The sequence below is a fragment of the Thrips palmi genome, unplaced genomic scaffold, assembly GCF_012932325.1.
Source record: "Thrips palmi isolate BJ-2018 unplaced genomic scaffold, TpBJ-2018v1 HiC_scaffold_4, whole genome shotgun sequence".
In the NCBI taxonomy this organism is placed as follows: Eukaryota; Metazoa; Arthropoda; class Insecta; order Thysanoptera; family Thripidae; genus Thrips; species Thrips palmi.
The window spans coordinates 7,440,497-7,465,786 of NW_023144631.1; the positions used below are offsets into that span (position 1 = coordinate 7,440,497).

Genomic DNA, 25,290 nt, shown 5'->3' on the forward strand with positions numbered 1-25,290 from the left:
AGGGGCAGTTGGGGCGCCACCTGTCCCGCGCACAACGATGCACAGCGACACGCAGCGATTCGGGAAACAATTACGCAGTTGCCCCGTTACGTCGCCGGTTCGGCCGCATTGTTCGCGACGGCCAAGGCCTGGCCAAGGCCCCACTCCAGCGCACACCAAGTGCCCCTCGCAGTGCCCCGAGGCGAGGCTCCTGCAGTCGTTTCCAGCGATCCGTGAAATGTCAGTGGTGTTTCCTAGCGACGCTGTCACCCAATGGGGTCGTGCGGCAAGCTGTAGCAAGCAAGCAAGGGCCAGAATAGGACAGAAAAAGGCCCCAACTTATGAGAGAACTTGACTCAAAAACGAAGAAAGGACGCAATCGCCATTTACGTAGGGCCTTACGCCGAATGTTTTTCTAGGCTTCGGGTTGTTTTGACGTTTTTCATTTTTCGCTGTGCACGCGGCGCGCGGGGCTTATCGTTGCAAGGCAAATCCCACAAACACATGGTGGTGTGTGCCCTTTCCACTATCGTCTGCCATAACACCGACCAGCCATCGGAGCCATCGGCCGAAAAAAAAAAGAAAGAAAAGAGAAGCGCCATAGACTTCGAGATAATCGAGTTATCTATCGCGTCCACCGAATGGCATGACTCGATCATTTCGCCACGAGCAACGCGGAAACGGCGCTAATTTGTGGAGAGATGCACCAATTGTTGACTGGCTGCAGACGACCCGCGAAGCGCTGGCCATAGCCCCGATGATCTCGGCCCGGATTGGGAGCTCCGTGACCTTGGCGCTCTCCGTGACCTTGCGGCGCCGCCACACTCGACCAATGATGCTCACGTGAGTGGTTTCAAATCCGCCCACTGGGACGGGAGGCGCGTCGAACTCCTCGTCGGGCTCCTCGATATATCGCGCGTTATTGGTGAGGGCCGTGCGGGCACTTGGCGGCTCTGACGCAATGCCCGGCCGGCCGGCCACGGCGGCAGCGTGCGAGACACTGTGCGAGACAGTGTGCGAGACACTGTGCATGGCGTGCGCGGGGCTCGGGGACCGGCGGGGACGCGCGGCCAGGGCGCCGGCCTTGCGCGCCTACTTAGCGTTTCATCGAAGCGTCACACCACCAATGATGGCGCCGGGGCACTGCTTCACCGCGGCCACGCCGACCACGCCGGCGGCACCGAGTCCCCGCGTGACGTGGCTGTGTGTACTGTGTGCCGTGGTGTGCCCGAACTCACGCCTCTGCTTCGTGGCGAGCGGAGCGGCCAGGCGACCCGGCCGCCGCCCGGCTCCGGGCCCCGCATACCACCGCCTAGGTGTTTGGACGCCGAGCGAAGCGCTGCGGCATTTAAGCCCGGCGACAAGTTTGGCGTCTCCCCTTCAAGTTTCATTTTATTTTCCTTGCTTTCTTACGACCCGGCTCTCGCGGCCGGCCGGCCGGCGTGGTGCTGCCTGCTGACAGCCAACTCAACTAAATTATTCCCAGCCCAAGTTGTTGTCGGTTGTGTTCTCTGCCACGTGGAGAGCTGTTGTACTGGGACCGGGGGCCTAGCGAGATTGGGAGGCCCAACATACAATCACTCATCAATCATCGAGCAGAAAAAAAAACGCGAGACGCCACACTGCACGAAATGCTGTGACCAGCCACTCCGGGCGATTCATGCAGCCACCTTAAATGCACCTGCGGGCGTCCTGGGTTGATCGTTTCGCACGCATCGGCTGCTGCTGCTAACCGAGGATTAGTGCAACGGCGGTTGGGCACTGATAGAAATAGCAGCCGGACCTATCAGCCGGCGGCGGCGTGGCGACCGCCTGCAGCGTTCACGGGGTGCAGTGCACTGTGCAGTGCACTGTGCAGCGCGAGGCGCGGCGTGGCGCGCCAGGCGCATCTTGTTGTCAAGCGGCAGCAGTGTTTTGTTGCCAAAGAACGGGGGCAGCAGGCTGCCCGTCACTCTGTCTCTCTCGCATCTACACGGGACGCCCCACGAGTGCGAGAGAGAGAGCGACGAAAGCGGCTCTCAGTCTGCAGGCAAGAAGGGGAGTGGGGGCGAACGCCACGATCGCGGGGTGCATCAGGACGCGGCCGACGCGCGCGGACGCCGTGAGGAAGACGAAAACAACGCCTAGCGCGGGGAGGAGGGGGTCGTTAGCCCATGAGGGAACGGCCACATTGATGGACGCGTGTCTGTCGCATCGGGGAAAATAATTGGTCGGTGCTTAAGCAGCCAGTCGGGCCGCGCGCGGTGCGCTGGCGTGGCCGCGGACGTCCTGTCCTCCGCCACCACGCCGCCACGCCGCCACGCGCGCGACGCGTGGTGTCGAACACCCGTCCGGCGTCCGGGTCGTCTGGTCCGCGGTATGCCCCTTCCCTCTCTACCTGTTCTCACCGCGCGGACTGTACGCAGCCCGGCCGTTCGGTTGGCGGCTTGGCTCACCGGCCGGCTCCACGGATTTAGACTTATCTCTCCTGAACGAACCCGCGAGATAAAAGGAAACGCCGCGTCCAAACATTGCGGCGGGCGCGGACGAAAAAGAAGTAGGTGTGTTGACTGTTTAACATCGCTCCCCCGGCCCGGCCCGGCCCGGCCGGCCAGCCGGAGTGGCGGAGAAGGAGCGAGCCCGCGAAGGAGTGGCTGGAGACCGGTTCGGTTCGCACTGCGTGACACTTCGGCGGGACGCGACGTGATGCGACGCCGCGGTCGACGCGCCGCACTGCCGCAAGCCGAAATCCATGTTGTGACGAACAGATTACGGCAGAAGTGTCAAGTATGAAAACGTGGAGGCCTTGTGCTCACGGTGCCCTCTGTTTGTCTGTTGCAGGTGAGTGTCCGTCCCCGTGTCCGGGGAAGTGGGTGTCCGTCCGTCCGACTGCGCGGCCTGCCCGCCCGGCGTCGGGCGGAGGCGGCTCCGTCTTTTGCAAGTCAGTCCAGCGAGGCTCAGCCCGCTTGCAAGTCGCGGTGGAACAACAACAGCCATCGCGGTGTCGAGTGCCTTTACAAGGTGGCGCGGTCACAACCGCGTCGGTTCACTGGTTCGCAAGCCGCCTCGGCCCACGTGTTCGTACCGTGATCGGGCGTGCTCGTGGTTGGAGCTGGAGCGGGGCTGCCGGGCGGGCGGGCCCTCGCTGCAGATGACGGCGTCCGTCTTCATTTTGCAGCCCCATGCCCACATTGGCCACCATCAACGCGCGGCCACCAACAGCCAGCGAAACTCCCACTGCCCATCAGCAGTCGCGGACCAGAATAGAAGGGCCCGCCCCGCCCCGCCCCACCCCGCCTGCCCCGGCACTGCCCCGCAAATAGGGCACTGATTCCTGTGCGTCTTTTTATTTTTTTCGTCCGCCTGCCACACCACGACGCGGCGACGCGCGCTTCTCTCGCTGCAGGAAGGCACGCGCGCTGCGACTCAGCGACCCGCCTCCACACTCGCACTCCGCACGCGTGGCCGCGCGGCACACTGCACTCGGCCAGCCCCGGCAGCCGCGGCAGCCGGAAACCAGTCCCGGACCCGGATGGCGGCGGCGGCGCCAGGTCATCTGCTGTAGGGCGTGCTGGCCGGAGCGCCTGGAGGGTAGGCCGCGCCGCGCTCCGCGTGCAGGGCCTGGTGGCCTACCTCGGGCTCCGCGGGCGCTCGCCCCGCCGCCCCACCTGCGCCGCCCTCGCTGCTGGCTGCCGCGGGCTGCCGCTGGCACGGCGGCGTCCTCGAGACAAAGGAAGCACTTTCTAGGGCAGCCGTCGGCGGCAGGTCGGCTCGCCCGAGGAACACACAAAGTTGTGAAACGCGAGATAAGTTTCTGGGATGAGGAAGCTGGCGGGCGGCCCAATGCTGCTGCTGCTGCCGCCGGCCGTTCGAGAGGCCGTTCCGCCGCCCCCCCCGCCCCGCCCCGCCCCGCCCCGCCCCGCCCCGCCCCGCCCCGCCCCGCCCACCCGCACCCCATCCGGACGTGCCGACGTGGCGGTCGTGCTGGCTCAGGGGTTCGTCGGCCTCCAAGAGATGTATCGACCTGGGCGACTGACTGGCAGGCCGAGGCCCGGGAGCCCTGCTTCGAGGCGGGAACGAGAACGGGCCGCCCTGGGCTTCGCCCTCTGCTTCGGCTTTGGGCCGCGTGTTCCTAATTGCCCGAGAAGCGCGTCGAGGAGCGCGTCGCGAAGCACCGCACGGCTGCCGCCAGATTCAGCCAGGATAGCGAACTGCTTCCTGGCTGGCCACCACACTGACGGCGAGCATGATGGCGCGCCACGCAGGGCGTCCGCCACGACGGGGTGCCCGTCGACCCCCACCGCATGCCCCGGGCCGGGCCCTGCAGTGCAGGTGCGCAGTGGGTCAAGGCCGCGTCGCCGCGTGCGTCCAGTGCAGGCGTGCAGTCGCGGTGCATCCGTCCATGGCGGCGCCCCGGCCTGCCCCCGCCCGGCGGGGTGCGGCGGGGTCGGGTGGGGGTATCAGATGGCGGCGCCGTGGCGTCTAGAGGCGGCAGCGTCCGTCCACCCGCGCGGCCCGCGCCCGCGGCCCCGGCCCCTCCCCGCCCCCGGCGGCGTACAGTGTACAGGAGCCCCGTCCCCCTCCCGCCGCGGCCACAGAGGCCGGCCCGCGCCGCGTCCGCCCGCCAGCCCGCCACACTCCCTCGCTCCCTCAGTGTGGCGGCGACGCGGCGACCGGGCTGACGACTCGAGAGCTTCAGACAAAACACGGCGGAGCGCGGTGAAGCTGCCTACGCCTGCCTAGTGGGAGGTCGCCGACGACGCGTTCCTGACAGTGCCGCGCGCCCGCCGCGTCCCAACCCCCCGTCGTGCCCGCAAGCCTTGCCATGGTCGGCGCGGTCCGCCGCCGCAGCCCCATGATGCTGCGACACCTGCAGGGCCTGCAGGGCTCCATCGCGCAGTGCCTGGACAGCCCCCAGGGCAGCCCCACCGGGGACTCGCCCTGCTTCCTGGACACGTAAGTCGGAGACGGGGTGCAAGACGGGGTGCAAGACGGGGTCGGGGCCAGCCCTCGGCACCCGCTGGGGCGACCAAGTGCTGCACGTCATCACGTCCTGCCGGAGGAATGGCCGTGGTCGGAGCGACATCCACCGCCATCTCCTTGTTCTTGGCGCCGTGTTGACTGCGCTCGAGGGCCGGGAGCAAGGGGTTGGCATCGATAGCTAGTTCAGCTTTGTTCACGACACTGCAGTCTGCAGTGCGCGCGTGGGTCGTGGTAGATTTGAAGGGATTTCTCGGAGGACACCGAGTGGACAAGTTTGTTCGCACGGATCGCCGCACGAGGAAGTCGGCCAGTCTGAGGAAGGCTGTTCCAAGACTGTTCCCAGGAGCGAAACATTTCGGAGACGAGTAGGAAGAATTGAGTAGTTGGTTGTCCCTCTCGAGCCGGCTTATGTCAGGCAGCGAAGCGCTGCGCGCTGTGCGTCACCATCCGCATGCCTCTGGGCCGGCCCTTTGAGGCCGAGGCTCTCATTGGTGCTCGCTGCCGGTTCAAGCTTATCTACCTATGCGTTGTCGAAGATGTTGTCACGCCGAAATCCTCCTCGCCTGTTGAGGTTGAGAGTGCGATAGCGGCTAGGCAGCCATGCAGCCAGGCCGGGACTGCGGGGCTGTGGCCCACAGTGTGGGGACGCGGCGGGCTTCCTCGTCGGCGACGTCGCATCACGCAGCACGAGACGCGGCGGCGCGGCCCGCGGCGTGCATGCATGCAAGCGACGGGCCATGCACGTCAGCAGAGGCGCACTCTGTCTCTCTCGCACTCATGGGGCGTGCCGTGCGGGTGCGAGAGAGACGGAGGGTCGAAGCACTGTTCTGGATCGGTCGGCGGGGTGACACCGGACCGCCAATAATGCCGGGCATTACGGTCAATTTGCGTCACGCCGCCCAGCAGCATGCAGGCTGACTCCGACCGGCGCCTCGACGCTCTCTCTCTCTCTCGCACTCGTGGGGCGCCCCGCAGGCCACAGGGGTACAACGAGAGAGACAGCGCGCTTCCATTATTGGAGCAGGTTTCGGAGGAACCAAAGGGATGGCGTTACAGAAATGGCCGGCAGGCTGCCTTCTACGCAGTGAGGGCTCGACCCTGGTGCTCCTCGAGAAGCCATCGCCACGCCTCGCTTCGCGCTTCGCGACATTTGGGCAGGCAGGCCGGCCGGGCCGCGCTGCTGAGCCGCTCGGATTCCCGCGCATCGCGCTGCATCGGCTCGCGGCTCCCGGCTTCCCTTGCCTCGCCGCTCGCTTCTCCGCCTCGTTTAGTCGCTTTCCGACGCATAGACTTCCCGCCCTGGAATGCCTAGGCGACGGCACGAATCGGATTCAGCAGTGTGGTGGCATTCGGCGCCCTTTCCGCCGAGCCAGCAGACTGATTCCGAGATTCGTTCGCGTCGCTCTGTCTCTCTCACACCCTTACGGGGCGCCCCATGAGTGCGAGAGAGACCGCAGTGAGCGGGATCGGCCTGCAGCAGCAGCGCGACGGCGACAAGGAGCGCGGCAGCGGCTACAAACGGCGCGGCGGCCTTCCCTTCCCCGTACACAGACTAAGTGCGAAAAGACTAAAGTGCGCGACTTTGCCCGCCGAAAATAACTGTCGCTATCTGCGGGCGCAAACAGGTGCCGCGGCGCCCCTCGAGATACATTGTAGGCACGCGTGGACCGCCGGGCCGGGGCCGGCCGGGCCAAGGGCCAAGGGCGAGGCGAGGACCGCCACTCCGCCACCGCGCCGCCGAGTCCGGGGCAGCAGCCCACGCGCTTGTCGGAGTCCCGCTGGTCTCGCTGCATCCGCTGCTCCGCTCTGTGACAACACTGGGAGCAGCGCGGAGCCATGGCGGAGCGGACGCCTCTCAGGCCGGCACTGACCTGCCTCGCTGCCCGCGGCTCGCTGCTGCTTGCTGCCTCGCCTGCCGGGCCGGCCGGCGCGCGGTGGGGCGCGGAAGAGGCTGAAGACTGATTCCGAGACTCGTTTTCGTAGCCCTGTCTCTCTCGCACCTATACGGGGCGCCCCATGAGTGCGACAGAGACAGCGCGACTCTCTGAATCAGTCTGCTGGCCGATGGCGCGATGATTATTCCACAGGCCCATTAAATTCGGGACAAACAATCTGACGAGCCGGCGAGGCTGAGGCTGGTCCCCGCGAAGATCCCATTCCCGTCCCGCGTTGCCAGCGACATGAACGGACGGCGGCATAAGCCAAGGCATAAGCCCACCTCCTGCCCCTGGCCGCCAGCGCCGCCAACGCCGCGAGGCGCCAAGCAGTTGCAGTTTGCTGACGGCCACCTCCTTGGCGCGGGTGGCGGCACCGCGAGCGCCAAGCTGCTTGTTGCGCCGGGGGTTAGAGACAATTAATAGACTGGTGGCTGATTGCCTGCCTCTCCCTGAGACGAAACACAGCCTTATACGCTCCACCCCCTGGGCGTATCGGTGTGAATTCGAGCTTAGTCAGTTGGGAAGCCTGCTACGGAAACAACACGAAAGTCGTGACACCGCAACTCACAACATTGCACTACTACATCTGTCGACGGCGCACTTTCGTTCGCGGCACAAAACACACCCACACCGAGACGCTCGTCGGGCGGTGGATGGAACCGTGTTTGCCACTCCCTCTTCTTCGTTTTTCTTCTTTTTCCTCTTTTTCTTGGCCGCGGCAGGGCCGTGTCTCCCGGCCAACCGGCTCTGCTGGCAGCACCTGGCAGCGCCTCCTTCAAGGGCATGAGAAATGACACTCGTCACTCCCCTCTGCATTGGGACCATTGTGTTGGCCCGTTCGCCGCGAGCCGATGGCTGACTCACACTCGCTCGCACACACTGATCCTCGCACACACACACAGACACACACACACCGCCCTAGACAGCCACGCATTTGAAATGGCCGTGGCGTCGCCGAGGCGCTCCCGAACCTGATCGGTCGCCTGGCTCTGTACAAACCGTTGGCGCTATTCTTAGTGCAGCCGTTTCCGAAACGACGGGTTCCCCTTCGACCAATCCCCGTCGTTCGGGGCGTAGTGGGTGACCTGCGGACTGATTCCGCCAGTCGGTCCGTCGCTCTGTCTCTCTCGCACTCATAGGGCGTCCCGTAGAGGAGCGAGGGAGACAGAGCGACGAAACGACTGGCGGAATCAGTCTGCTGACGCTTTCCCAATTTTCCGTCCAATTTTTCCCGAGCTAATTCTGGGCCGGCGTCGTGTCCGCCCCGGCGTGCCTCCAACATGTTTCAAGGAGTCGTGCGTCGCGTACCGCGAGTCGCGTCCGCGGGCGCCTACCTCAAACCGAACCGCTAACGAAAAACAGGTCCGCGCCGTCTGGGCCGTCCCGGCCGTGCCGTGGGGGGCCGCCACGCCGCGCGGTCAAGCTCGGGAGGGGGAGGGTTGAATTGAAGGTCGAAGTGGCGTGGCGCTTGGCGCGGCGCGGCGCGGCGAAGACACGCGGTGCGACACTGCATCGGTTGTGTCCACCGCACCCTTCCCTCGGTCCTCGTCCCCGGTGCCGAAAGGCGAGGAAGGCGTGGATGCACCGTGGGCTGCAGGCAGCCAAAAGACGCGTTTTCAGCTCTAGACTCGCTAAACAGGAGTCGAACCAAACGTGTGAACCCACCAATGGATTCATCGTTCGGAGAGCAATCCATTGGTGGGTGGGGTCACACGTTTGGTTTGAATCCCATTCAGCGTGCACCTAAAGACGTTGGCGCGCCGGCGCGTCGCGACGGCTGCTTCTAGTCAAACAGAGCCCAGCCGGCCGCCACAGTGAAAGACAGCCAACAAGTACGCCGCCTTCTGCGAGAAGAGAGAATTCGGCGAAGCCACTGATTTGCACCCTGGCTTCGAGAAGCGGCAGGCGCACTACATTCTCTTCTTCCGAAGCTTGCCGATTTATTTTTAATTTTCCTCACCGACAAACCCACCCGGCGGGCACGACACAGCCATGCGGGCCAATGTGACAGTGGGCCAGTCGAAGTGGACTTGTTTGCCAGGACTGCATGCTGCACTCGGTGAGCGCGACCTCGCACGCCGCCCCGCCCCGACCGGGTGGGTGTCCCAACCCAAGGCAGCGCGCCCAGCCCGGCCCAGCCCCCTCGCTCGCTGCACACAAACTTTCCTCTCAGAACGAGGAACAAGGACGGGGCTTTTCCAAAGCGACATGACATCTCGGCGTCGCGGTCGCGGGGCGGGTCGCGGGCCGTCGCCAACAGCACGGTGGCCATTGGTATTAATTATGCCGGCCGCTGGGCGAGTTCAGCGTCTTCCTGAAGGCCGACCTCCTACACTTTCGAACGAAGGGGTTCCCGGGGGTTCCTCTGACGCGTGACGTGGCGTAAATGAGCACGTGTTGTGATCAGTGCTCCAAAGGTGAAAACTCGGAGTTTTAACACCCTCTTCTTTCTCTCCCGCACTCTCAGCACGCCCCACGCCCCTTGCGTCGGCGAGAGGGACAGAGTGTCCTGAATCAGACTCCCGTTGTTGATGCATGGCGCGGCCGCGGCCGGCCGCGGGTCTGACGCAAGCGCGAGCGGAGAGCGGAGCGAGCGTCGTGCAGCGTCGCGCAGCGTCGCGCCGGCTAGGAAATGGAGGGCAATTAGGCGAGTCTTGCTCCGCGAGTGTGAGTGCGAGATTGAATGTGTGTGTGTGAGTGTACAACATGACACAGTACACGGCCGGGCGGGCGGGCGGCGCGCGGCAGCACGCCGTCAAGTTGACGCCAAGCCTAGACGCCGCATGTGCGTCGCGGGCGTCGCGTCGACGTCGACGTGCTCTCCGCTCCGCTTGCTCCGCTCGGACAGCGCCTGGCGCCGCCCAGGGTAGGCAGCCCATCCGACGCGGCGGCGAGGCGCGCTGCAGGCCGCCGGGTGGCAGGCGCGCTGCGCTACGCGGGGCGGCGCGTGCGCGCTGCGTCCGCGTGCTGGCGTGGCGGTGGCTGTGGTCCGCCAAGTGCCAAGAGGCCTCAGAGGACGCCTGCACAGCTTCCTCGTAGTACGGGACGTAAAGAGTGGCACCGTGGGCGTACCGACATGAATGTTACATGTTCAATGATGCCACCAAATTGACGCAAGTTTTCACGTGTACGAAGCGTGATTGTGTTTGCGTGTGGCGCGGCCCGAGAGTTTAAATAGAGTGTCGCGGTGTGACGGGCTGTCAAGCCCGCGGTGCCGCCCCTCGAGTGATTGGTGCTCATGTCTGTCACCGGGGGCTTGCCAAAATCCGAGCTCGCGCGCTCACGTGAATCACACTCACAAGCGGGTCCTTCCTCGAACGCCCCTGGCACACGGCGGCACCTGCCCGGCCTGCCCAGTGCCCAGGTGGCGCGGTAGACCGGGAAGACGCGACAAGGCATCAGCGGCCGAGAATACTCCGTTCCGGCCCCATTGTGGCCGCGCCAGCGGTGCCAGCGAGCAGCGAGCGGTGGCAGTGTGGCGGCACCGTGGCCTCTGGGACTCTGCGACGCCCTGCTTCTCGCTGCCGGCCGCGGCCTGGTCAGCAACCGACCGACTGGTCACTCATCGTTGCGCAGGCCATGGGCCGCCATGGGCAGCCTTGGGCCTTGGGAGGCTGCTGCCTCTTCTGCTGCCGCCAGCCGTGACGGCGGCGAGGCGACGACGGGGCCCTTCCTTGGGCTCGGCCCTTCGGCTGGGGGCTTCGAGGCGAGGCAGTGCGTGGCGGCGCGGCGCGAGAAGTTGATTCAGGTTCGGGAACTCGGGAGCATCACTCGCCACCCAAGGGCGCACGCCAGCGTCCACTCCACCGCGCAGCTTCGGATTTTACGAATTCCGCGCCTCCGCCTGGCGGCTAGGCGAGGCGGCCACCGGGGCTCTGCCTGAGTCTGGCTGGCACGCCGCGCTGCCGCGCACCTCGGAGGGCGGGGCCGCGGGGCGCGGCATTCGGCCTGTCTCGTTTCGCGAAAGAACGGCCTGGCAGTCCGCGCCACTAATTCGTCACTGCGTTTTCGAGAGTTGGCTTCCACTGCCCATCCGTTTGCTCCGCCACCGTGCAATAAATTTCTTTCTATTTTCCCGCGCCCCGCCCCTGTTTCGGCGTGTCGCCTATTTATTCCCGAGGACGCCGACGTCACCGCGGCTGGGCCGCCCTAGCGGCAATAACCTCTCCACCCGGCGTATTTTCGGAAGTGCTGTTTGACCCGCGTGGGACGCTCATTAAGTGGCAGGCCAGCATTCTTGTTTTCCGCACTGGATCGCGCTGCTGGCGGCGCGGACTGGCGCGGACGCCGCACTTGTTGCCATGGCCCGTTGCATCACGGACACCACCAGGACGGCGGACTGGCGGTCGGACGGACGGACGGACAGGCAGACGGACAGACAGACAGAACGGTCCGACTCTACTTCTTCATGTCCTAGACCGATAATGAATTGACGGACGCTCCGCGAACTGATTGAGTTATTGTGATCGCGGTGCAGCGTCGCGCCGCTGCGTCTGTCTGCGCCGTCTCGTCCCGCGTCTGCAGTCCGCAGCCGGGAAGCCTCGCCTCCGTCTCGCATGACGGCGAAAACAGCGGCGAGAAAAAGAACAACTCGCAAACAAAAACGGGACCGACGCAAAACACACACAGCAACACTCAGTCGCCGTACGGTCGGCTGGATGCGCGCTGTTCGCTTCGGGACGGTTAATTGTTCAGGCGTTAAATGATAAGACGCTGTAATTTTAGAGCAGTGTTGCGTTCACTGCGACGTTTGTGTCAGTGTCTTTTGTTTTTTAAGCCGCGTCCTTATGGGCTCGCTCGCGGGTTTTACGGTGGACGTGTTCCGGCGGCGGACTCCGCGCTAAGGTCATGCCGGTCGTGCGTGGGCCCGGCACTTCGCTGAAAAGCCACTGAAAGCTCTGAAAGCACGCGAGCGGCGCGGGTTCGAGGGGCTAAATTTTTTGCAGGGTACACTCGCTACACGTCAACGAGCAGTCGCGTGGATGATGCTGTAACGCGGTGGCTGGGTTTATCTCCGGTGGTAAATGGAGGCCTAGATGACGGTGTGCCAACACACAGAGCCGCCACCGGTGTGCTGCATCTTCACCTTGAGCCGCACTGGCAGTGTGTCAGCAGCAGCAGCAGTAGTTCATGATCCGGCTCACCTGCTGCCAGCACACGGCGCGCTCAGAGTGATTGTCGGATTACAGAGTCGGGTTAAATGGCCGTGTCAAAAACGGCGCCGCCGGAGTGTCGTCGCCCTAAGGACCATCCGCGACCCACCACACGGGGCCAAATAAGGACCCCTGTCCCCCCGCCGCAATTGTTTACGTGGTTTATGGTAGGATTAGGCGTGGATTACAACAGAGGGCACGCCTGCCGGCGGTCTTGCCTGGCGGCTGCAGACTGAGTCGTTTTCGTCTCTCTGTCTCTCTCGCACTCATGGCGCGTACCGTAAAAATGCGAGAGGAAGCGCGAGCAGGCTCCAGGACGGCCAATGGGCGGACCGCTGACAATGCTCGCCTTGCTCACCGACGTGGCGGCAAAGGCAAAAAGTGCGGAATGCGACCGCTCCCTTTCCTCCATGCGATTGTCCCTCCTCGACCTTGACATCGAGATATCGAATAGCCGCCGCGACGAGGAGGCGCTCCTCTGCAGCTGCCTCGCACTCAATCAAGAATCATGTCGCCGCCGCGTCGCTGCGTCTGCCTTGCCTTGTCGGTCGGAACCGCCGGCCTGGCCTGGTCAGCGGCGGCCGGTTCGCGCCGTTCGCGGTGGCGACTGATTCCGAGGCACTCCGTCCTTCTCGCACGCACGGGGCGTCCCTTCGGGGCGCGACAGAGACGGAGTGTCGTGAATATGCGCGAATTAGCGCGCGAGGCGATAATGAGGCCGCTGGCGCCGCGACGACCGAGTGCGGGCCAGCAAGGGCCTCCTGACTCCTGGACGACAACAACAACACCGCCGAGGAGGTGGCGTGTCTTGGCGGCCTCTGCAGGCCGCAGCACGCCACGCCGCGCCGTCCGCGGCACAGATTTTGTCCGGCCGTGCTGTACGTCCTGCTGGCCGGCCCGCCCTAGGCCCGCCCATGGACCCGCCGCCACGCCGCCTCGCTGACCCACAAGCGGCAGCGGCGGCAATTTCTCTCGAGAGGCTCGACAGGTTGCCGTCGATGTGGCGGTGCCGGCAGAGCCGAGGCGGGACGCGGCGGGACGCGGCGGGACGCGGCGCAATCGCGGGGAAACGAAACAATTATTATAATCTCGCCGGCCCCGCCACGTGCCCGCACCCCCTCCCTCGCCTGGATCTGTGTCTTGCCGTCTTGTGTCGGCCGGGGCGGAGGAGGGGGCGGCGCGGGGGAGAGGGGGGGGGGGCAGGGGCGTCCCGACGCCACCAACGCCGCGCCGCCTCGCGGGCGCGGAGTCAGTCAGTAGCGCGACGCGTGTAGAACTCGCAGCCCGTGTTCGCGGACTCGACTCGACACCGTGCGCGCGCGTGTGTGGGTGTGTGAGCGTCTTCCCCGTCCCAGTGTGCGCGCGTGAGTGTGAGGGCCGCGACGCCTCCGACCGTGCTGGACCTCCTGCTATGTCGGCCATGGGGCGCGGGGCGCGAAGCCGGTCCCTGAGCCACCACGGCGTGCTCAGCCCCGCACCGACGCACGTCCTCGTCCGCAGGGGCACCTGGGCCAAGTCAGTACGGCAGTCATCCGCCCGCTCATCCGTTCATCCATCCTTGGCTTTTCATTGTGCACGAGTTCACGCGGCGCGCTGGCGCCGCAGACTGAGAGTCGTTTTCGGCGACATGTCTCTCTCGCACTCATGGAGCGCCCCGTATAGGTGCGAGAGAGACAGAGCGACGTAGACGACTCTCAGTGTGCTGCTGGCGCACATGCCACCCGGCAGCCGATCATCCCGGCCCGCAGTTTCATTACGGAATGCTAATCATGCCTCGCCTCGTAACGCCATTCGACATGTGCTGCAGCGGCTGGACGCGCCTGCCGGCCTACTGTACACTGTAATGACGAATGTGGGGCCTGGCAGACTGATTCCGAGAGCCGTTCTCGTCGCTCTGTCTCTCTCGCACTCATAGGGCGCCCCGCGTAGGTGCGAGAGAGACAGAGCGACGAGAACGACTCTAGGAATCAGTCTACAGCGTGGCGTGGCGTGCTGCACGTGTGGAGCGTCCGCCGCATGCAGTGCACCGCGCTGCACGCCGCGGCCTTGGCAGTGCCTTGCAGTGCAGTGGGCTCGCCGCGCGCCGCGCCCCAGCAGGTGGGCCCTGCCCGGGCCTGCCTGCCCAACGCGTCTATTTATTTCATTACTTTCTCCAAGGCCGCGGCACCCGGTGGCGGTAGCGTGTCCGCGTCGCCGCCCCGTCGCCGCCCCCGCGCCGCGGCACCTCTTTAGTGGCCGTTACCCGCGGCGGGGCGTCGCCGCGTCGCCGCCGGGACTCTGTAACAGGGTGCCGAGTTACTGGCGGCGTCCTGGTGGCGGTTATTGCCGCCCCGCCGCGGTTTGACGACGTCCTGGTCCTGGCGGACGGCCAGCCGCGGCTTCATCAGGCACGCCGCGCCGCGACGCGGAGGTGTGGCGCCCGCGGCGGCGGCCCGGCCGGCCCGGTGCCTCGCCTGCCCAAGGATCCGGCTGGCCAACGGAGCTTCCCCAGGACCCTCGAGCCGAAGACGTCGCCGGCAAGCCTTTGTTTTCGCGTCGTACTAAGTGCCTCGCGATGACGTCACGCGCCCCGCCGCCCCGAAGCACCCCTCTCCGTCCCCCGGCCAGCCGAGGAAAATAAAGCAGTGCCTGGCAACGCCCTGGGAGTGGGAGTGGGAGGCCGCGGGCCGCACCGCGCCGCGCCGCGATGTGGACGGAAGAACGGGACTGCCGTGTAAATAGACAGAAGGCCCTGCCGGCCGGCGGTCCGGTCCGCCTGGCGAGTGTCACTGTCCAGCCCGCCCCGCCCAGCCACTCCCGCCACGCGCCGCCCGCGCGGCCGGCTCTGCATTCCGTCGCGGAAACCAGAAACGCCGCGGGATTCCACCCGCGAGCTGAAATTGGAGGCCAGAAAGCACAACAACACGGCCGGCACGCCCTTGGCCCTGCCTGCCCTGCCTGCCCTGCTTGCCCTGGCCAGGCCGTGTGTGAGCAGGCTCGGGTTCTCCTTCACCTCCGCCGAGGACGGGATTCCGAATGCTCTGTCTCCCTCGCAGCCCTGCGGCACGCCCCACGAGTGCGAGAGAGACAGAGCGACGAAATCGCTGTTCGGCCGGGGAATGCCGCGTGGGTTTCGCCTTCGCCGGCCGATTAATCTCGCAAACGTTGTTGGAGAAACTCAATTTCTGGCGGGCGGGGCCGGGCGGGGCGTGCGGGGCGGGCCTTCACGTCGGGGACGTCCAACGCCGCCGGCTAGGGTCACGGACCCTTCCGTTCCGAGGGCGGGGCCCCGCTGTCCTTGTTGTGCCGGCGTGACGGGTCGCGTCGTCCTCACCCACTGGCCTCTTGTCGGTCGCCTCGAGCTTGACGTATCGATGAGTCGACGATTCGGCTGTCGGATGGGCTTCTCAGGGCCTCGCCGCGCCGCGCCACGACGGGACGGGACGCGTCGGCGGGTCGTTTCGCTCGGATTGCCTTGTTATTGTTTTGGGTTGACGACCGCGTCGAGGCCGAGAGGCCCTCGCTGGAGGTGAGCGCCAAGGTCAGACACCCTCTCCTCGTCCTGGGGAACAGGTTCCTTGCGGCTAGCGGCCGCCAGCCGGGTTGCCATCGGTGTGGGAACCCTGGCCACCCCTGACCCCTGCCGCCGCCTGCAGAGCCCCTGTCAACGGAGGCCTAGGCAACCGCAACTGCACCGGTGCGGCCCCCTCCCCTCCCCCTTCCCCCTGCCCGGAGAGGGCGCGCAGCTGCGCTGGGCCAGCCGGGCGATGCCTTCGCTCTGTCTCTCTCGCACTCACGGCGAGGGTGCAGGGCACGGCAGGGCAGGTGCGCTGGGATCGCTGGCATTTGGCAGGCTGGCGTGGGGGAATGGGATGGCAAGCGAGCTGGCTGCTGGCTGGCTGCTGGCTGGCTGCTGGCTGTCGGCACCCTCCCACAGCATCGCGCGGCGTCGCCATGGTAATGGTAATGGTGTACAGCCGTCTCTGACCCTCGCCTTGCTTGTGTGTTGCAGTGCCTCGGGTGCCAGCGCTGTCGCCATCGACAACAAGATCGAGCAGGCCATGGTGAGTGGAGCCGGGATGGCGCGGTCCGCCAGCCGGACACAAAGTACTGATTACACTCAAGTATCTTCATGAAACAGTAGTTTGGAAGAATACCGGGGTTGGACTGCTGCAGCCACTGTAAAAAATTCCGTACTTTTGTACGGAAATGGTACAGAAAAATATAGTACGGAGGTACGGAGAAAGGTACGGATCGTTCCGTACTTGCTCCATATGAACCCATGTAAATGGGCACGGAAAAAAGTACGGAACGTTCCGTAGTTGGCAAGTACGGACGGTCCAGGCAAATTATTGACCAGACATGTTCCGTACTTTTTCCGTACTTTTTTCTCACAGTGGCAGATCGAGCTGGGGGCTAGCCTCTCAATCGTCCTCGCGGGAGCTGTGTCTCACAATCTCTGTTTCCGCTGCGCAGGACCTCGTCAAGAGCCACCTCATGTTCGCCGTCCGCGAGGAGGTGGAGGTGCTCAAGGACAAGATCGCCGAGCTGATGGACCGCATCAACCAGCTGGAGCTGGAGAACTCGATCCTGAAGGCGCACGCCACGCAGGAGACGCTGGAGCAGCTGGTGGCGGGCAAGGCGGTGATGGACGTGCCGCCGGCCGCCGCGCCCGAGCAGCAGAACGGCATCGCCACGCCCTGAAGAGGCGGCCACCCCGCCCCGCCGCGCCCCGCCGCGCCCCGCCGCGCCCCACCACGCCCTGCCTCGCCGCGAGGGTCCGCCGCCCCTTTGCGCGGGGGCCGTCCGCGAGGGGCAGCGCGTGCCACCGCAAGCCGCCGCGGCCTTGGAGGCCTCGGGGCGCGGCGGGGCTGACGCCATCCTGGCCGCCATCCGGGACGCCATCCTGGACGCCGTGCTGGTGCAGCGCGGGGCGCCGCGACAAAACGACAACCCTCATTTCCTCCTTTGATTTATTTTCCGGCTCGGGCGGCCACCACGCCCTCCTGGCGGCTAGCTATTCTACCGCCAGGCCGCCGACGCTGACGCGGCTCAGGCCGCCCGTCGGGGCGCCCCTCGTGGGGCCCCGTCCCGCGACGTGACGGAGTAGTGGAAGCCACCGGCTTTGGTTCAAGCCGACTCCCTTTACTCCTGTCGTAAAAAAAAACAAGAAAAAAAAAAAAAAAAAAGGAACGCTTTTTCGGCGTTTGGTTTCTTTTTCTCTGTGTCTTATACGGTCGGAATCCGAGACGGTTCCCCGTTCTTTTTTGTACAATGCCGTGTGTGATTGTGATCCGATATTGTTTTCGGTTGTTGCGTTAGGTTGATGCTATGCTGGGAACGGGAAAACCTTGGTGGGTGTGATGTTATGATGCGTCAGAACGAAACACGTGGCGACAAATTCGCAAATTCGTGGAGAGTTGTGGGGCAAACCCTTTTTTCCTCATTTCTGTAGCTCTAGTCGTTACACATAAGACTGAACCCCTCAAAAAATAGTAATAAATCGAAAAAAAAGGTATGTAAATGCTATTTTATACCTAAACAAGCCCCATGTAAATCTAAAACACGATATAGGTGGAAAAAAGAGGAAAGCTATTTTTGATCAGGTGATCTCTCGCAGTTGATCGTTCTGAACTTCGGTAGCGCAGCGGCCGTCGCACATTCCGTTTGCTGTGATGTAGGCAAAGGCCGCGGGGGAAAGCAGAAGCAAAATAGCATCAACCAATTTGTTTTGCCACATTATTGCTGTTGTTTTGTTATAGGTCTTGTTTCGTTTTTCTCGCGCTTAATAATTGATAGACCTTTTTATTTTGGTTGTTTTAAGGGCGTCTGATTTATTTCAGTATTTTTACTCTTACGTTTTGCAACATTGTGCAAGCATTCAAAGTCATAATGGCTGTGTTAGTATGTAGCTAGGTTAAGTCCATATTCATTTTAAATATGTTTCTCGTTCTTACTCTTTATCATCGTTTCTTTCGATTTTTTTTCTGTTCAATCTGTTGTTTTTGTTGTTCGTTTCGCCCGACGATTTCAAATCGTCACAACGTAATCGTACCATCGCCACTCCTTCGCGAGGAGTGCGCTCATCCAAATTGTTGCCAAATGACCACCCAGGCGTCATTCAATTTTTATACTTGTCGGAGCCCGACCATGCAGTCGCTCCGTGGCCACGCCGTTCCAACACTCTCTGGAGAACTCGTTCTTCGTTGCCCGTTCGTGCGCCGCGTTTCCCACCCTGTGCCTGACCGCCCTCCTGGAGGCCCTCCTGGAGGTGCGAGTCAGTGTACACGACGAACGGCCACACCCACGCACACCGGGTGCGGTAGTCAACTTTTTCATTTTGTTCGACTACAAAGTAAAATTAAAAATATCGATTGGTTTTCTCGCTCATATTCGTAGTTCATATATCCTGACTTATTTAGGCATCGGCTTTTGCCGTGAAGCAATCGCGGTCAAGAAAACGAAAACACCATTTTTCCCTTTTTGTAGAGCGGCTCGCACGCTTCGTCGTAGCGCCACGTCCCCGCACCGCCGCGCGCTGCCCCCTGTAGGCTCATTCCGAGAGGCGCCGCGCTGTCTCTCTCACACCTATAGAGGCCTATGAGTGCGAGAGAGACGGCTTTCGGGATCGGTCTGCTTGACTGTGACGCCGGGACTCGCTTGGGTGCCCCGCCGGGCAGCGGGCAGCCCGCCCCCTCATGATGAGCAGGACGGCGACGCAGTCCCTGCTGCAGGGCATCTCTCTGCGCGTCGTCTCTGGCCGTCCTTAGCGCAGAGGAATTCTCCTACTTCCACCATTTTGCTCAATTGGGAAGCGTCGTTAAGACGGGCCACGCCATGAGGGGGGCTTCGCATTGCCTATTTGCACTTTGTACTGTACGAGGGCGGGAAAGTAGTTCTGTGAGGCCGGAAGCAAGTCACAGGGAGGCAGACGCTCGTCCGTCTCTGAGCCAGCGGGTCCACATGCGGTGCACCAAATTAAATTCGACTTTGACACTTTTCTAGGCAAGCCCCAACACTGACTGAGTAGGATATGGGCATTTTGCATTTTTTAAAGAAAGAACCGCAGGAGCCGCCCTCAGCTCGGACGAGGTCTGCCTTGTTTTGACGCCACACGATTCCTATTGTAAAGGAAGCTAGTATACGAAAACTGGTATTAGCCGCACTAAAAATATTTGTACTTTTACAAAGTTCCCGATGTCGTACGCCTCAACGAGAGTATTGAGCCCACGGTGTTGGAAACACCAGTGGGCGGAGAGAAAGTTGGTTCAATTCTTGTTTCTGCCGGAAAATGTTGGACTTAAGGACCCTATGCAAAAAGGTAATGGCGCCATTTTTGTACCTCCTGACATGTGATATTGCTGTGTATAGGTACCCACGCCGGGTACGTGATAAGAACACTAAAGAACGCTGAGAAACGGTTTAACGATTATTTAGATTTTAAGTTTCGAGTCATTAAAAATATTTCTTTTTGCATTGGGTCGCAAGTATGGCGTGGGTGTGTGTATTTGATAAATATGAATATTTATTGTTGATCGTAAATGGAAACTACCTTTTTGTTGTTTTTATCTCGTAGTTGCTTTCGGAAATTGTTTAGTGCTCGTTGTTGAAAAGGCAGCAGAATAGAGTAGAAGGTGAAATCTATCATGTGAGATTATTTTTCCTAGTTATGTATTTTGACGGATACAGAAAAAAAGAGTAAGCATGCTGTGAGATGTATTGTAAATATTACATAGTTATCTAATATTTATGAGAGGAAAGTATATTTGAAAATTATTTTTGTGTGACACAGGCAATGTATGTGTGATGGCAAAAATGGTCATACAACTTTCAAACAGGAAATGTTTTCTGCCCTACATTTAACTCTGTTTTAAATACTGTACATATTTATTTCGTAAAATGAGATTCCTCCTCTGTTAAAATGATATTAATAAATGATACCTACTTATTAAAACGTTTGTACCTCGTCGTCATTTCCCAGCGCCTCACAAACAGGCGTATCCCTCCACAAAAGCCGGGGGCTGGATTGGACTCGGAGGAGCCAGAGGAGCCAGAGGAAAATCGAGGAAGTTGGAACCACTCATGAGCTGCGCCGTGCGCCCGGGAGGCTGGCAGCCCGGCGCTCGGCCGGGGCGGATGGGATGCCCGCGAGCGCCTACACTGCCTACAGCGGCTTTCTCACTCTCTCACCCGCTGGCTCTCTGTGACGCAGACGGGACGCGCTGCTCGCCGACCGCGACCCGCCGCGAGACCTGTTTGCGTCTCCCGTCATTAATCCACACGCGGAGCAACGAAATTCAGAAAAACGCGTCTCTGCGCGTACACACCTTCGCGCACACCTACACGCTTACACGCCGCAAATTCAACCACACCAAGAAGATGCGTTCTACACAGTGAGCGAGCCGGTGGATGGTTCTGACCACGTCGCCGTGGTTCGCATGTAATCTCACCAATCACCGAGAGAGAGAAGCAAAACACGGCGGTCTTTAAGAGGCGCGCGCTGACGTCAACGTGATGGGAATCACCCACGGGTATCAAAGAGGGGGTCCGAGGCATGTGACGTCACGACCAGAAGACCGCCTGCACCGCTGGAGGCTGTGCGCCGTGCGCGGGCACTACACGCTGAATCCGACAGTCGCTCTGTCTCTCTCATTCATGGGGCGTTCCGTGGGGGAGCGAGAGGGACAGAGCGACCCGCGACCTGCCCGAACCGAAGCCCGGACGAGGAGGGCGGCGCAGGGCCGCGTGGAATAACACCCTCTCGGGTTGTTGATCCTGCCGTCCCGGCCATCCTGGCCCGGCACGCCCAAGGAGCCGCCAACCGGCCCAGGCGCCGAGGCGCCGAGGCAGCGAAGCAAGCGAGGCAGTGCCCGGAGCAGAACCCACGAACGGACAGAGAAGTTACAGTGGTTACAGTCCGATCGCAAATTTAGTGCGGGCCACTCGTTGCAAAAGTGTTTCAAGCATACGAAATTTACACTGAAATAACTCTACATGGCCTTAGAATATTTTTATCGACATGGGGGAGCTAGTATTGTCAGCTGTCAGCTGTGGCCTGGGGCCGATGTCCCCCTGGAGCCTGGCACGCACACACGCTGACGTCTTCTCTTCGTGTTCCTGGGCTCCCTGCCACCACGGCCCTGCCCGCCCCTTGGCCCGCCCGTCGCACTCCGGCAGCCTCTGCCTCTGGCTGCCTCTGCTGGCGGCCGGGCCCTGGCCGGGCCTCCGAGCGGCGAGGCACGGCGAGGCGAGGTTGGCGGCGACCCCGCCAGAGAGCGCCTCCGCCGCCGCGCCCCGCCTTCCCTCTCGCGTCTCGCGGCGCTCAAGCCTCGGCGACTCGCTCCGTCCGCTCGGCTCCGCGCTTCGCAAGCTTCGCACAACGCGGCGGTCCGACCAGGTCCGACTCGCCTTGTGTCTTCTCTTCTGTTTTCTTTGCAGCAGTCTCGCCCCGCCCGCATGTTCCGCCGGCATGCTGCGCGAGCCCGCGACCTGCGATTCGGCCGTGCAAGTGATAGAACGACTCTCGGCCGGCACGGACGGACCGGACGGACCGCGTAGCGCAGCGCAGCGCGAGCAGTGCACCTGACGTGGCCGACGACACCGAACAGGCCGCCAACGACAACATGACCGCCCTCGCTCGGGCCCTAGGTGAGCTCTGCGTTTTTGCTGCGACTCGCCGGCGACCAGAGTCCGGAGCGGTGTCGGTGCCGCACTCGGCCGCGAGAGCGCGCGCCGGAGACCTTGGCGGACAAAGGCGCGAGACGCGACCACCGCGACCACGACGCGGGGCATCGCCGTGGCCCAGGGCCAGGGCCCAGCCAGGCGCTCACTCATTCTGCACGTCACCCCGTCTCTCTCGCCCTCATACAAGACGCCGCGGGTGCGAGAGAGACTGTGCGGAATCAATCTGCAGCCGCTGCTGTGTTAAACGGCCCGTCAAACAGCGCTGGGCTGGGGCAGGGCGGCCAGGGGCGCGTCCAGTGTCCAGGCAGCGGAAAAGTACCCGGCGAGGGAAGTCGGCGTGGCGCGACTGCAGACTGAGTCCGAGAGTCCAATTGCAGTGCATTACCGGAAGGGTGCGCGGCGTGTTCGCGAGCAGCAGACTTTGGGCTTTCTGGACGACACCGCTTCGTGCATCGTGCACCGCTCTCGGCCAAGGCCGTGGCCTCGCCACTGGAGAAGGCCCGGAACAGGGCCCGGCCCGTCGCGTCCCACGCCGCCACACGCGCCGTTCACCGCCGACCTAGTCCGCGGCCGCGGAACCGCAGTCGGGTTTCCCAGTTTCCCGGGCCGGAGCGCCTGCGCGGTAGGCAACGCGCCGCCGCCACACACAGCCGCGCGCGGGTTGCCTGCCGCCAAGGCGCTTGGACGGTGTTGTCGCACACTGCTTCACAGTCTTGGCGCCGAATGTTGGTCCGGTCCAAGACGAAGACGGCCGCCAGTGTGATGAGAAGAGACCCCGGTGACCCTGTCCCCGAAGCGGCCGCGCTGCAGCGGTTTGTTTTTATCTGGCGCTGCGCTGAACGCGGTCGGGGAGTTTCCGCGTTGGCGATCCGCACGATAGCGTTATTGAATCCCCGATGACGGGGCGCGGGGCTCGGAGGCGCGCAGCGTGCCCCGCGCGGCCAAGCATTGGGAAGGCGCGGCCAGGCCCGGCCCGCAATTACCCCGAACCGGACTGGCGTGGCCGCCACGGCAGACGCGGCACTGCCATGGCTCTGCCGTCACTGCGGTGGCTCGACCGGTGATGCAAAAATAAAGCCACACTTTGCATGTCGTTGTTGATCCTGTTCCCAGGCCCGCTGCTGCTCCTCGTGGTGCTGGCGTGCGCCGCGCAGGCCGCCGACTACACCGCCCCGTCGTACGCCGGGGGGCCCTCCTACGCCGACGTGCTCTCGGGCAAGTACAAGCCGTCCGTCAGCCCCTACAGCGGCCAGCCTCAGCCTCAGGGCCCCGCCCCAGCACCGGGCCCCGCCCCAGGCCCCGCGGCTCACGCCCCCGGACACCATGCGCACCACCCAGCGCCCGCCGCCGCCCGCCCCGAGCACGCCGTCTCCGAGGCCGTCACGCACTTCTCGCTGGACGTCGCCAAGGTAAGACCACGGCGCGGTCCCTGAAGCACGGTGGGCCAGAGAACCGGCGCCGGCGGCCAAAACTCTAGACGCGTTTTGATGTCCATAGTCGCGAAACAGGACTCGAACCGGGCGTGTGACCCCGCCCCAATGGATTCTTCGTTCGGAGAGCAATTCGTTGATGGGGTCACACGTTCTGTTCAAGTGCCACTTAGCGACTCTGGAGCTCAAAACGCGTCCACCCGGTCCTTTGGCCTCCTTGCCGCCTGCGGAGGGATGTCGGACTCCACGTGGACGTTGTTGCAGGACGTGCTGGCGAGGGTCCCCGGCAACGCCGTGGTGTCGCCGATCGGCGTGGCCAACCTGCTGTCGCTGCTGCACCAGGGCGCCGACAGGCTCTCCGACACGAGCGCCCAGCTCGAGGACCGCCTCTACCTGGACAGGGAGACGTCGCGCCTGGGCGTGCCGCGCCTGCTGCAGAACGCCGTCACGGTGAGGGTGCCTCTGCCTGTCTCTTCGCAGCGGAGTGACTCGAACTCCCACTGACCCTTCCCCTTGGCCTTGGCCCCACAGAAGCGCAACGCCAAGTCCGTCCTGGAGAACGCCAACACGCTGTTCGTGAACGAGCAGTGGACGCTCAAGAAGCCGTTCCTGCAGCTGGCGCAGTACGACTACGGCATGAACGTCTCGTCGCTGGACTTCAAGCAGCCCGAGGCCGCCGTGGCCGCCATCAACAAGTGGGCGTCGGACGCCACGCACTCGCGCATCCCGTCGCTCGTGTCTCCGGGTACGTCTGTCGCGGACCGCTCGGCGCCGCCCTCGCGGGGTGAGTTCCTCTTGTCATTGAAACTGACTGTTTGTGGTTCCGTGCTGCAGGCGCCGTGACCCCGCGCACGTCCCTGGTGCTGGCCTCGGCCATGTACTTCCGCGGCGTGTGGAAGTACATGTTCGACGCGAGCAAGAACGTGCAGAAGACGTTCTCCACGTCGCCGAGCCGCAACGCCACCGTCTTCATGATGCAGCAGCTGGGCGACTTCCGCGTGGGCGAGCTGCCCGACCTGGAGGCGCAGTGGCTGGAGCTGCCCTTCGACGTGCGTGTGCTGCGTGTGCTGCGTGCTGCCGTGTCGTGCTGTTGCTGGCGGCGTGCTCAAGCCGAGGCTCAAGCCGGAACCCGGTTCACTGGTTGCAGGGTGACCACTTCTCGCTGGTGCTGGTGCTGCCCGACCGCCGCCACGGCCTCGGCGAGTTGCTGCAGCGCCTGACGCCCCGACACGTGGCCGCCATGCTGACGGACTCGCCCGCGCGGAGGACGCTCATCACGCTGCCGCGCTTCACCCTCAGCACCGACGCCTCCCTGGGCCGCACCCTCAAGACCGTAAGTTGAACAAACGCGCGCCACCCGGCTGGGATTCGAACCGCTGATCGGAAATTGTGTTTTGTCTCCGCAGCTGGGCATGAAAGCGCTGTTCGCCCGCGACGCCAAGCTGCGGGGCGTCTCCGACAACGCGCTGTCCGTGTCCGACGTGATCCACAAGGCCGAGATGAAGGTGGACGAGCAGGGCGCCACCGCCTCGGCCGCGTCCGGTAAGCCTGCACTGGGTTCAGCACGCCCGGCGTCGCTTGAGGAGAGAATGTAATGAACGTTCGTTGTCGACAGCCGTCCTGGTGAACACGCTGAGCCTCATCTCGTTCACGGAGGACATGAAGTTCTTCGCCGACCACCCGTTCCTGGCCCTCATCGTGGACCGCAACTCCAAGGTGCCGCTGTTCATCGGCCGCGTGGCCGAGCCCATCGAGGGCTTCTAGAGGACTCTGGCGCGGTGACCGGCCGCCGCGCCAGCTCGTCGTAAGTTTTAATTGTGTAAATCGGGGGCATCCGTACTTTGCTCATCGCCCATCACTCCCTGCAACGCGGAGACAACTCAACTGTGATTATTAAAACGCTAAATTAGTTTGATGATTGCTGCCTCACTTTACAAATGATTCGGCGGTGACTTCTAGAACTGATGTTTGTTTTGTAAATGAGGAATGGTGATTGACGCGCGTCATGTTGTCAGAAGTTTAATTTAAAGCCTTTTTCTCTTTTTTTGTACCTACAAAATGTGATATGAGTCGATGAAATAAATTAAGTCATGTGATGAACGTCTGTGCTCCTCTGCGTACGGCTGATTATTCCCCTCGGTCCCACTGCACTGCCAACTGGAAGCA

General features: G+C 63.0%; 2 protein-coding genes across 5 annotated transcripts in view; both read left to right on the forward strand.

The window, feature by feature from the left end:
- The window catches only part of LOC117649535 (protein bunched, class 1/class 3/D/E isoforms-like), a 32,039-nt gene extending 15,301 nt beyond the window's left edge, over positions 1-16,738 (forward strand). Inside the window, exons 1-3 of one of the 4 annotated variants that reach the window (XM_034392409.1) lie at positions 409-822; positions 16,023-16,074; positions 16,487-16,738. In XM_034392409.1, the coding sequence (XP_034248300.1) occupies positions 626-822; positions 16,023-16,074; positions 16,487-16,714 (477 nt within the window). In that variant the 5' untranslated portion in view covers positions 409-625 and the 3' untranslated portion in view covers positions 16,715-16,738. Of the gene's footprint in view, positions 1-408; positions 823-4,604; positions 4,915-13,269; positions 13,547-16,022; positions 16,075-16,486 lie in introns of those variants that run through there. The other 3 variants (XM_034392411.1, XM_034392412.1, XM_034392410.1) reach the window with 3 other exon arrangements.
- Positions 16,739-21,360: 4,622 nt separating this feature from the next.
- Positions 21,361-25,228, forward strand: LOC117649685 (leukocyte elastase inhibitor-like). The gene is made up of 8 exons (XM_034392648.1): positions 21,361-21,658; positions 22,808-23,103; positions 23,389-23,574; positions 23,656-23,869; positions 23,959-24,173; positions 24,272-24,457; positions 24,531-24,666; positions 24,740-25,228. The coding sequence occupies exons 1-8, from the start codon at positions 21,634-21,636 to the stop codon at positions 24,886-24,888; spliced, it is 1,407 nt and encodes a 468-aa protein (XP_034248539.1). The 5' UTR covers positions 21,361-21,633; the 3' UTR covers positions 24,889-25,228.
- Positions 25,229-25,290: the final 62 nt, after the last annotated feature.